Raw genomic sequence first — 12,361 nt, 5'->3', positions numbered from 1 at the left:
AAGGTTCTTTAGATTATTCAAATGTTCATTGAAAGGTTCTTTGAGGAACCAAAAACTGGTTCTTCTATGGCATCGCTGTGAAAACACCCTTTTGTAACCTTTGTTTTTAAGAGTGTATGGAAGTCAATATGGACCAGCAACTGAAGGGGAAAAATCCCTTTAAGAGTCAACACTCATTCACAAACATCACACAAAGATTATCATAAAGATACATGGTCAGTTATTGTCAGTAATCACACTGAACATTTAAAATTCTGGGCAAAACATCTTTCTTATAGCTGCTTTAAAAGATATAATATTGCATTGGTAAATAACGTTTGAATAAATTAGCTTACATTTTTTAATAAATAAAGTTGCATCTATTTTTATTGCCATTTGACAGTAAGAAAAATCTAAATTTATGTCATCAATACTCCTCCAAACAAATGCAACCTATTGAATAGTGAGGTATGTAATATACTTTTCGAAAATATGTACCTGAGCATGTACAGTCTTTACTTTTTTTAACCATCATGCATTCCCTTGAGTGATGCTTTGTTACCAGAATACATACAAATCAGGTCCAACATTGATTCATTTCATAATTTGCAAACTAGGCTCTGTAAGTTTGTGTACTGCTGGATGCTATAGCCTAGCAAGTCCTTCATATTTCCCCCAACCCCCTCCTATCAGCTGAGCTCCACATATGTAGTCATGACAGGGCCTTGAAAGCCCTTTGGAAGCAACACAAACAGTAGATGACTGACCATGATGACACCTACTGTGAATTGTTGCATGCACTGCCAGATGCTTCACATCTGGGAACACTGCAGCTTCTTCGCCCTTGCCCACAATGACACAAGTCACATTTGATATATAGACTAGCCTGCTGGATATTGAAATATCTCCGTCGGTTTTTAGAATGCACATCAGGACCTCTCTTTATATTTGTGACCATCATTGCTTACCTAAATGTATATTCTGTATGACATTGCTTCTGGGGTTATAGAGAATGGAAGTTCACTATGTGCTATAAACCAGTGGATATTGTTTTTTTGCATTTTATTTTCACTCTCAATGGATATGCATACAGACTGGTTGTGAACCATACAGATTATTTAGATTAGTTGTTGTCATAAACATAAATGCTCATGAAAAGATTGTTCACCATAATCTTCTTGGTGGAGTTCACTGCCAACAAATGTATAATTGAGTGAAAATGTTTTATTGTAACTTTACATCTACTAAAACTAACAAAATATTAATTCTACTATATACATTAGCAATGTTGAGGAATAGTCATAGGCCTACAATAATACAGTTTATCTTATAGTATAACGTTTTAAATACAATTTTATGTCAAATCTACATATTTAGGTACTAATGGTTCAAGTAGTGTAGTCTTTCAGCTTATTTCTGCCTCATCTAAATCATCGTCGCCTTCTAGTGTCTGAGCCAGAGAATATTCATAAACAGCTTGAGACTGTACGAATCAGAACGAAAACATGAATGAAGAGAACGTGTTCGTGTGTGCATATTCATATACAACGTCTTACTGCCACCTTGTGGAGATTGAACATTATGTTGCCTCTCTCCATGTACGGTATAGCATTGTAAACAGGCTAAATAGTAATGCGGAGGATGCTTTTTTTTCTTTTCAATTTGAATAAAAGCTAGGTTTTATAGTCCCCTTGAACAAGGCACTTTCTAGATTGCTCAACAGCACAATGGTGATACTTCATTAAACTTAAAAAGTAATTACGTTTTTCGTATTTTTATTTTTATTAATTTTTTTACAAAAAATCATACATAGGCCTGCATATGCACAACAGTTTATATATGTATATCATAAAATATTTGACGTTTTGCATGCACATTTTTTTTTTTTAAACTATGTTACTTTAAAACTAAAAATGCACTAGCTACTCAGTTAACAAACTGTTGCTATTTAGGAAGGGCTGTGCTTCTCAGTTTTCATTGGGCAAACCCGATCCAGAGGTTTTTCATGAGCGCACAGTGGGAGGAGAGACTGGAGCAGCGCTGGATATCAAAAATAAACCTCTCATTTCTCAGAAAGTATAAATACCAGCGCCTCAATCCAGAGACAGTCCGGTGGACTTCTCACGAGCTCACGAACTTGGCTCCGTTTTAGCTTTAATTCAATTACACCTATAGGTTACATTAATTAGCCTATTTTATTTTTTAAATAATATTTTCAAAATAGATTTAAGCTAATGAAGGCATGTGGATTCTAACTATAAATGTTTATGATATTAATGTTTTTCAGAAAAGTAAGACCAGTATTTAATTGTAATTTTAAATAGCAAATTCAAAAATTAGCCCTAATCAATTAGACATTTATTAGCCTATTTTGTTTTTCTTCTTTTTTTGGAATAGCGGTTATTTAATAAAATGTGGTCGTGTTTAGTCACATCTGTATTAATTGTTTGCCTCCTCTCTGAAACATCTGCTCACTCATTTGAGACTGAGGAGATTGTACCTGCACGGCTGACCGGAAGGACCGCAGGACGAGTGGCCAAGAGGAGTGAAGAACAGCCCAGCTTCAGACTCACGGCTTTCGGCAGGAATTTCACACTTAATTTGATACCGGACAGCACCTTTATATCGCCAGCACTGAAGGTTTATCGCATCAAAGCCAAACCACAAGAAAGACTTGAGTCCACTAGCAAGCTGACAGAACTTTATACATCCTTGAATCAAACTGAAGAGACTGGAGCTGAATTATTGAAAGGTTGCTTTTACACCGGCGCTGTTGACTCCGATGAGGACTCTATTGTCTCTGTCAGTTTATGTCATGGGATTTTAGGATCATTTGTCACAGATGGTAAAGAATATCTAATCGAACCAAAAGTTGGCTTGGGAACATCTGGAAAGTTAACCGAGCAGTTGCATGTCATTAAAAGACGACGTTTTACAAAGTCTCCGCAGGTCTTTAAATTGCTGTCAGATATCAGAGATGATGATCCGAGTTCGATGTCTAGAAGCAGGCGCTTTGTCTCTACTCCCAGGTTTATTGAGACTTTGGTGGTCGGTGACGCTTCTCTGACACATTTCTATGGAGACGAGATAAAGGTAGGGGCTCTCAAGTGTACATTTGAAGATGTGTTTCATTTGACCTCTTTAGACAGATGAAAAATCTAGTTGAAGCTGTTTCAGAACATGATAGCTCTAAGCTGTGCAAGATGATCCAAGCTGGTCATTTTGACCAGCTGTCATCTTCTAAAAACCAGCCTGACCATTTTAAGACAACATAACTGACTGGTAGCTTTCTGGTCTAAGATGAGCTACCAGCTTGCACCAGCTATTAATTGTCTTTACATATAAAGAAAGTTCTTCAGAAGTCAAATAAAAGCTTTGCTGATATAACAGTCCTAGTTTTTGACTTACAATTGTTTGCTTATCTTATCTGGTTTAATAAGATGGTCTCCCAGCATGATCAAGCTGACTATGCTTGGAGACCATGTTAAGACGTGCAAACCATCTTGGGTTTATAAATACCAAATATAGGCTATACCCCGCCCTTTTAAGCCAAATACTTGTTCTAAATTAGAAAGAAGGATAACAATTTTTACAGTAAGATCTACCTTGAGGGACCTTTCAAATTGTGCTTACCATACACTGCAGTTGTGTGAGAAGAGTGAGTCACGATTCATATGAATTGCACTGTACTGATCTTCACACCCACATAGATCCACCACCCCCTGAAATTCTCCTTCATCGAGTCATCGAAAACGAATGATTGGAAAAGCCTAGAGTGTGAAAAAATGCGCTGTCTGGGTCGGGATCATGAGGCAGATAGCAATCCAGATGTTGATACTGGGATCCAAATCTCCAAATTTGCAGATGGAAACACAATGCCTCATAAAGCAACCCATGTCAGCATGGACCACCAGCTGCTCCTAATGTTGACGTCAGGGCTTTCTGACAAACAAACCACATATTTGTGTAGAGTCGACAGAAAAGAAAAAAAATATCTAGAATAATCTGTGTTTTTTGGCTTTATCAGCTAAAAAAAGATTCCCATTTAAAGACTATTGAATGGAATATAGATTATACAGTAAATGGGTAATCAATGCAGGTGATTATTATACAGAAATTATTTTTTACCATGCATTGTCTAATGCAGTGAATTGCATGTGAAAAAGCTGCCCACAATAACTGTAGAGCCTGTAGAGTAAAAGCCGTTCCTTTCCAGCAGTTCTGAGCTGTCCTGCCAAGATGTCATGCTTTTACACTTAACATTCTGCTGCACAGTTGGCAAATAGCAAGCTGTTGGTTTTCTCTCTTTAGCACTACATGCTGACCTTGATGTCAGTGGCTGCTCAGATTTACAAGCATCCCAGCATTAAGAACTTCATCAACATAGTGCTTGTGAAGATGCTGATCGTGGAGGACGAGGAGGTTGGGCCGTCCATCTCCAGCAATGGAGGCGTCACTTTGCGCAACTTTTGTGCCTGGCAACAGCTATTCAACCCGCCCAGCCACAGGCATCCGGAGCACTTCGATACAGCCATACTTTTTACTAGAGAGGTAAGCAGTGATTTATTGCATATTTCAGAGTCAGGTGACATCTATTTATGGGATCATGATGAAGTGAGAGTCTTTCCATTAGCTGAATTTAGAACAGTCGTCCCTTGTAAAATAAAAACCCCCAAAAAACTTTAGCATATACATTCAAAGAGTACTTAAATAATATAATAAATAATATACACTTATTCACAATTATTATTGCAAATATTTACAATTAAATAAAATGTTTTACCCCCGGTTGCACAGACAAGGCTTAAGTCTAGTCCTGGACTAAAATGTAAGTCTGAGCTGTTTCAACTGAAATAAACTTGCACTGACTGATCTTAAAATATATCAGTGCCTTTGTTTTGTCTCAAGATGCACACCAGTAATGTTTTTTTTCTAAGCATGTTTGCCTAATTGAACTATGGCCTAATGCTGGTTTAGTCTAAACACTGTCTGTGAAACCGGGCCTTAATGTTTTAAATTTAAACTTTTAATTTAAATTTAAACATGCACTTTTAAAGCACTGGAACATTAAAAACATGCAATGCAACACATTAATATTATTCAGCATATCCTAGCTTTTTATAGAAAATATTCAGATGCAACCCTCTTTGTAATTGTTAACATTTTTCTTAGTAACTGTAACAGATTACAGTTACATTTATTTTGTAATTAAATTATTTAATGTTGTTACATGTAACTAGTTTACTCCCCAACACTGTTAAGAAACATGAAAGGCTACTCTCTTTAAGTACACTTAAGTGGCCTTTTATTTTACTAATGTTATATTATCTGCAAGTACAGTTTTCTTTAGAAGACTTAAAGTACACTGCAAGTGCACATTCAATAAAATTAAGCACACTTCTTTTCTACAAGGGGTTGTTTGGTTGTACCATTAAAAAGTGTGCATGTGGCCAGGTTCAAAACTTGACCTTTTGAAAAGTGTTTGCCACATTGCTCATTACTAGACCAGACATTATGGCACATTGAAAATGAGGCTAAAAATAGGAGCAGACTGACTACAGCAGCTCTGAAAGGTGAACACATGTGAGACTCGGACTCGGACGGTGCCAAGGCCAGATGTGCCTTGAATCATGTGTGTTTTGTAGTCCTCTACTTTGGAAACATTTGTCTCCGTCTCGGATCTCTGGGCAAAGGATGGAAAAGACTCTAGGCATGTTTTTCAGATACACTTCAGACGCCACATAGTTACATTTTCTCACTTCATAGGTCTGCCGCCTGCCAAAACTATTTATTTGCTTGGTTTTATGATGGAAACACTGACAAATATGTTTTTGCTCTTACTATTAACCACAGACCTGAAACAGCAATAAGAATTAAAAAAATGTTGTATGCTGAAAAAAATGCTGCCTTTCAGGACATCTGTGGACATCAGAGCTGTGACACGCTGGGTGTAGCTGATGTTGGAACCATGTGTGACACTAAACGGAGCTGTTCTGTTATTGAAGACAATGGCCTTCAGGCTGCTTACACAACTGCACACGAACTAGGTCTGGATGTCCTCTGATAATCTCACCCTAAGCAACTGTCAAGTTGATTTGACCATCAGTAATATTATCTTGTTCCTCTTTTAGGCCATGTTTTGAGTATGCCTCATGATGACACTAAGAACTGTGAGCAGCTTTTTGGACATCTACGCGAGCACCATATCATGGCCCCTGTATTCACTCAGCTCAGTCAGACCTTGCCTTGGTCTCCCTGCAGTGCTTTGCACGTCACAGAGTTTTTCGACAATGGACATGGTATGTGCACCCTTCAACTTTATTTATAACTTCATAGGTGTCATGGTGTATTTTACATGTATTTTTTGCAATTTAATTTTTAGCTGGGTTAATATTGTGGGTTTTTATATATATTTTATATATATATATATATATAGCATTTCATATTAACAGTGAAGTGAATATATGTCTTCTATTCTAAACATGTTAAATTGGATATTTTTTAAGTCAAAAATATCAAAAGTGAGTGAAACAGTTGAGTTGTCCTGATAACATCATCAAAAAAGCCTAAAAGAATGAAAGTCTTGAAAATAAATAAGCAGTTTGTCATAATCTTTTATTATTATTTCTTAGAAAGAGTAATATTTGTTATTTAATACAAAACTAATACTTAATTAACAAAACTACTATTTAACATAAAAAACATAAAAAATGATAACTTAGAGATGACCCCTGCAGACCCTCATGAGTGTCAATGTCAATCTATTTTATATTATTATTTCAGGTTATAAAATGTTATGTAGTACAACTTTCCAAAAACCTATGAATTAATAATTCATATTTCTATTTCTTCTATTTATTAAAATATGTATTATTTTCTTGAACATTTACAGACCTTAAAATATTTTAAAAATTCAATTTCCTTTTCTTAATGGTTACGTCTCATTAAATCAGGTTTATTTATTTATAAATAAACTAAAAGGAAAAAAAAACTCTCTCTCTCTCTATATATATATACTCAGCAGTTGCCAAGGCACCATTTTCATTTAGTTTAACGATCTACTAAAATAACTAAAACTAGAAATGCTGAAATACTAAAATAAAATTAATTAAAGAATTGTTGAATGTGTTTTTTAAATCCAATTTTTTTCATCTTATTTGTTGGTGATCCAGCTTCAATAAGTGGAAGAGTTTGCAACAGTACAGGGAACTGATTCCTGTGAATGCTATTAAAAAGAGTGTCGGGGTCCCCCCGTTTGTAGTAAAACACTTTTACATCACCTCTTGCATTTAATTAGTAGATTCTTATTTTTTCCTTTCCTTTCCATTGAGTCAGAAAGAATGCATTCCTGTCACTTCACTCCAAGTCATAAAACAGGAATGTAACAAATGTTTTCTTTCCACTGGGCCACGTCTCTGTAGTATTGGTCTCGCACATTTCCTTGTTTAACTGCTGTATCATTTGAAGTGGGCAGTGGCCCATGTTCCCCACGTGCATTAGTGCTCACTCGTGTTCCTCCTCACGGCTCACTCCCCCAGATGTGCATTCCTGCGAGTCTTCCTAAATGTCAGCTCCAGGGGCCAAATGTTCCTACTGTTACACAATCCTTTGATTTCATGATTTACCATACTCTAACTCTTCCTCTGGATAATAACAGGAGACTGTTTACTGGACACCCCTGAGACGATAGTGGCTTTACCCACTGAGCTGCCAGGCATAACTTACAGCCTGGACCGCCAGTGCCAACAGATATTTGGAGAGGAGTTTTCACATTGTCCCAACACCTCAGCCAGCGAGGTGTGCAGGCAGCTCTGGTGCCAGCAAGAGGGTCAGTCTGTGTGTACAACCAGGAACGGGAGTCTTCCCTGGGCAGACGGCACAAGCTGTGGCCCAAAAAGGACCTGCTTGAACAGCGTATGCATGTCCTCTGAGGAAGTCATGAGGCCTAAGGTATTTGAAGCTGGATTTTTAGCCTTTCATTTAATAATTTTATCAGTACTTATCTATCTATACGCTACTAATTGCACCCTTTAGATACTAAAATATACCTTTTAGCTACAAAAATTAACCCTTTAGGGATAAAAAAGTTACAAAGGTGTACCACCCTAGTTTTTTCTGAGAGTGCATTTGGTTGGGTGATGCTAATGCCACTGAAATCACACACTTCAGCACTAATTTGGTTGTGTGGTTGTTCTGGTTTAGCCAGCTGTAGATGGAGGCTGGGGCGAGTGGGGAACATGGCAACCGTGTTCCAGATCATGTGGAGGTGGAGTGATGTTCTCCTACCGAGAGTGCACCCATCCATCTCCTCAGAACGGTGGAAAATACTGTGTGGGCCAGAGAGTGAAGTATCAGTCCTGCAACAAACAGACCTGTGAGAATAACCAAGGTGGGTTGTTCTCTCCAGTCCCAGTAAATTTAGTTAGCTATCTGTCATTTCATATCGTGTTATTATAAAAGGTAACAATTCTTTGTTAATGCAGGAAAAAGTTTCAGAGAGGAACAATGTGAGAAGTACAACAATCCAAATCACTTTGATGTTAATGGAAATGTGAAGCAGTGGATACCAAAATACGCTGGAGTGTCGCTACGGGATAGGTGTAAGCTGTTTTGCAGAGCAAGAGGCAGCAGTGAATTCAGAGTGTTTGCTGCTAAAGTAAGTCACATTTTAAGATTTACAGTTATACATTTGGCAGATGCTTTTATCCAAAGTGACTTACACTGCATTCAAGTTATACATTTTATTGGTTCTTACTTTCCCTGGGAATCGAAACCATGACCTTGATCAAATTAAACTAAAATCTTTTTCTTAATATTTGTATTCTATACAATTGCACTGTCCTTGCAGTGGACCTGACTTACATTTCACTGCTGGTTATACTCTGTATAATTGTGTATGTGACGAATAAATAATCTTGAATCTCTTGACCTTGGCATTGTTAGTGCCATGCTGTACTGTTTGAGCTACAGGAATAATTGTTCACTTTGAAAAACCTTGTTGTAAGTATAACCATTGCTTCAATCTTAGGTAGTTGATGGAACCCCATGTGGTCCAGATACCACATCATTTTGTGTGCAAGGCCAGTGTATCAAAGCCGGTTGTGACCTAGAGATCGATTCTAATAAGAAGCTGGACAAATGCGGCGTGTGTGGAGGGAATGGCCAGAGCTGCAGGATGATATCTGGCTCATTCAATAAAGTCGTGTAAGAATATCTCACTGCTATTTTTAATGTGTACTGTCTTATGAAAGTTTGTTTATTATGGCCACAGTAATAGAGTGCATATGTGGCTGACCACATTTTCAGATGTGGTTGATTCCAGAAGTATTTTTCCATTAATTTTTCCAATAGGAATTTTGAAAAAAAGTCTTTATTAAACCATAATAAGCCATTAACCAAACCAATCAGCTACAAAGGTGAATCACAGTTTGGTATTTGAATAAGTATTTGAAAATCAGACAAAAAGACAAAGGTAAAAGACTGATCGCAAATGGCATAATCAAATTAAAACGAAGCTAAAATAAAAAGTATTAATTTGAAGTTGTTGATTATATCTGTATGTTACATTTATTGCAAAATATTTATATATACACAAATATTTAAGTAGTTTGAGACCTAGGGAGACCGACTTGATTACATCATTTATAGTGCTTGATGGGAGAGGGCATTTCCTGCGTGATTTGGTTGCCATCAGTCTCTGGTGAAAGTTTTTGTTCATAATCATGGGTTTTGTTTGCAGTTAAACATGTTTATTTTACAAATAATTTGAAATAATGCAAACAGATGGCTTTAACAAAAGCATATACCATTGATTAACAAATTCTGAGCTCACAACAGGTCTTCTTTAAAGTTTTAAAGTTATTGTTAAAAATCAATTTCCCTAAGGAGAAAATTTGTACTTCTGGAACCTGATTGTTGCTCTCTGACTAAATTTTTCCCATTTATTTAGCCATGGATATAGAGATATTGTGACGATTCCAAGTGGAGCCACTAACATTAACATCAAACAGCAGAGCCATGGAAGTATACCACACGATGGACATTACCTGGCTGTACGACGAGAAAATGGTGATTATATCTTGAATGGCAACTTCTCGGTATCCACAGTGGAGCAGTATATTCCAATGCTGGGGGCTGTGCTGAAATACAGTGGCTCGTCCACCACACTGGAGAGACTTCAGAGCTTCCACCAGCTACATGAACCAATCACAATACAGCTGCTCTCCACCGCTGGGGAATCTATCCCACCGAAGGTCAAATACATCTTCTACATCCCCAAAACCATGTCTTTTAGCAAACCCAAAGACAAAAAAATTGCTGGCAAACAAATTCATCCTTTTGGGGTGCCACAGTGGGTCTCGGGCGAGTGGTCTGAATGCTCCAAAACATGTGGTTCAGGATGGACCAGGAGAAATGTGGAATGCAAAGACAATGCTGGCTTCTATTCAAACCACTGCAATAAAGATCTCAGACCCTCTGATATCAGGCCCTGCGCAGACCTACCGTGTCCCATATGGCAAATAGGGCCTTGGTCTTCATGCTCACAAACTTGTGGCCACGGGGAACGCCAGCGTCGGATTCTCTGCATTGATTACGCTGGAAAAATTGTGGAACGAGAGAACTGTGACCCTGCCAAGATGCCTGAATCAGTGTCTGAAAAGTGTTTCTACCATGAGTGCTAAGGTCATCATGCAGGCTTTCAAATTATTCAGAGGTTATAAGACACTCGTGTGAAAGAATTAGAAGATTTTCATTTGACAGTGCTTCAGGTTGGAGCAGGAAATATTCATGCTTTAGATGGAAAATTGGTTGAGCTTTCATGAATGTTGCAGGAACTGATCACTTGGCCATTTGGTTTTTCAGACATATATTTATAACCACTATTGAAGTTTGATCCAATAGATATCTACCTCAGCAAGCAATGCTTTATTGCAGTTTCCCCCAACGTCTGTCTCCTAAAATAGTTTTCTTAGAGCATTCCAAGTAACAAGTTATATTTAATGATTCTTAACAATACAAAACACACAGATTGGCTAAGACTTAACATTCATCTCAGGCTGACATTATTTTAAATCAGTTCCATTTTTTTGTTTTGTTTTTGTACATTCAAATGTACTAAAAATCCAGTTTTTAAATAAATTTGGAATTACAAAATGGAAATATTTTAACTTGGAATGGGAGAATCTTACTAGGAACTGTCACTTGCCAAGCCACTATGAAGGTGCTATCATTCTTTTTTTAATGATTTACTTTGTGATTGGTTCAATAATTTAGACCTTTTTTATTTATAAACCTTGGCTTGCATTTATCAGTGGCTTATTTCCACTTTCAGAGTTAAAGCGTATCAAAAACTCTTATATGATAAAAACATCATATAAATCTATTAGAGCTATTTTCGTTTATATTTAAAACTGTATCAGAGGTAAACAGTGGTTGAGCCTAATTTATATTCTGAAACTTTAATAATTACAGGTATGTGTTAGCTCTAGCTTTTGAAAATTCCTCAGCAAACATAATGTTTGTGTCCATTCAGAGGGTTGTATGATTTACTATTTACTATCGCTGTTCTTCGTATTAAACACTGTTTTATTTGTGAACTGCTACATGAATGAAAACCTGGATGGTTGGAAACATCAGTCCATCCAGGGTTTTCATACTCCATGAGTGGATATATCTGAAAGCTTGAAAGAACTGTGTAGATGTGAACGATATTGAGAAAAAAACAGTACAGCATGAAACTAAACTGAGAAATAGTTAATGCTCCTTTAAAATGATTGTATATGAATGTTAATATGGTATTGGCCATTCCAGTTGCATACATTAGTCATATTAGTCATATTAAAAATGCGATGACACATATTATCCCTTCAGTGAAGGATTGTACTTTGTTACTTCTTCATTGTAAAGCTATTTATTTTTGTACATTTTATATTGTATAAAATGGATACAAATTATGCAGTGTTTCCAGATGTTGCTTTCTTTTTGTTTTGTAACTTATCAATCACATGTCTGAAAATAAAAATGCCTAAACATTACAAAAACATATTTTTGGATGAACGTATTTAATTAAAGCTAAAGCAAAAATGTAAGTGCAAAACATGAAATTATGAATAGCTACAAAAAGTGCCTGGACTAGGACCTGGACAGCATAATCAGACAGGAAGGCTCTGATTTTCCTGATATCACAGAGCATGAATCTGCATGCTAAGATGTGGTTTGTAAAGTTCATCTGGATGTCAAATACGATAAGATTCCTGGCTGCCTGTAGTGTTGTTGACTTAAGTAAGATTGAGCTAGAAGTGGCGTTCCTTCATCTAGTACAAAATGTCAGAAAGATTTCCTGAGATAGATGCTGAGATCTTGGCCTTGTTGAACTGTAATG

The 12,361-nt window shown here is 36.8% G+C and overlaps 1 protein-coding gene across 1 annotated transcript; it reads left to right on the top strand.

Moving 5' to 3' along the window:
- Nucleotides 1-2,085: 2,085 nt before the first annotated feature.
- Nucleotides 2,086-12,015, top strand: LOC306851670 (A disintegrin and metalloproteinase with thrombospondin motifs 8-like). The gene is made up of 9 exons (XM_079388094.1): nucleotides 2,086-3,072; nucleotides 4,291-4,530; nucleotides 5,894-6,026; nucleotides 6,111-6,278; nucleotides 7,637-7,929; nucleotides 8,182-8,368; nucleotides 8,463-8,635; nucleotides 9,008-9,183; nucleotides 9,929-12,015. The coding sequence occupies exons 1-9, from the start codon at nucleotides 2,392-2,394 to the stop codon at nucleotides 10,659-10,661; spliced, it is 2,784 nt and encodes a 927-aa protein (XP_079244220.1). The 5' UTR covers nucleotides 2,086-2,391; the 3' UTR covers nucleotides 10,662-12,015.
- The last annotated feature ends 346 nt before the right edge of the window (nucleotides 12,016-12,361 follow it).

Source organism: Barbus barbus (assembly GCF_936440315.1).
Source record: "Barbus barbus genome assembly, chromosome: 31".
Taxonomy (NCBI): domain Eukaryota; kingdom Metazoa; phylum Chordata; class Actinopteri; order Cypriniformes; family Cyprinidae; genus Barbus; species Barbus barbus.
Note: the sequence above shows the minus strand (reverse complement) of the source record. Positions and strands in the feature narration are given on the sequence as shown.

Excerpts from the sequence above, each read along its gene's own strand:
- LOC306851670 (XM_079388094.1), top strand. The coding sequence starts at position 2,392 with ATGTGGTCGTGTTTAGTCACATCTGTATTAATTGTTTGCCTCCTCTCT. Across the intron at positions 8,636-9,007 it reads TCAGAGTGTTTGCTGCTAAA|GTAGTTGATGGAACCCCATG; the intron begins GTAAGTCACATT and ends CTTCAATCTTAG. Across the intron at positions 9,184-9,928 it reads GGCTCATTCAATAAAGTCGT|CCATGGATATAGAGATATTG; the intron begins GTAAGAATATCT and ends CCATTTATTTAG.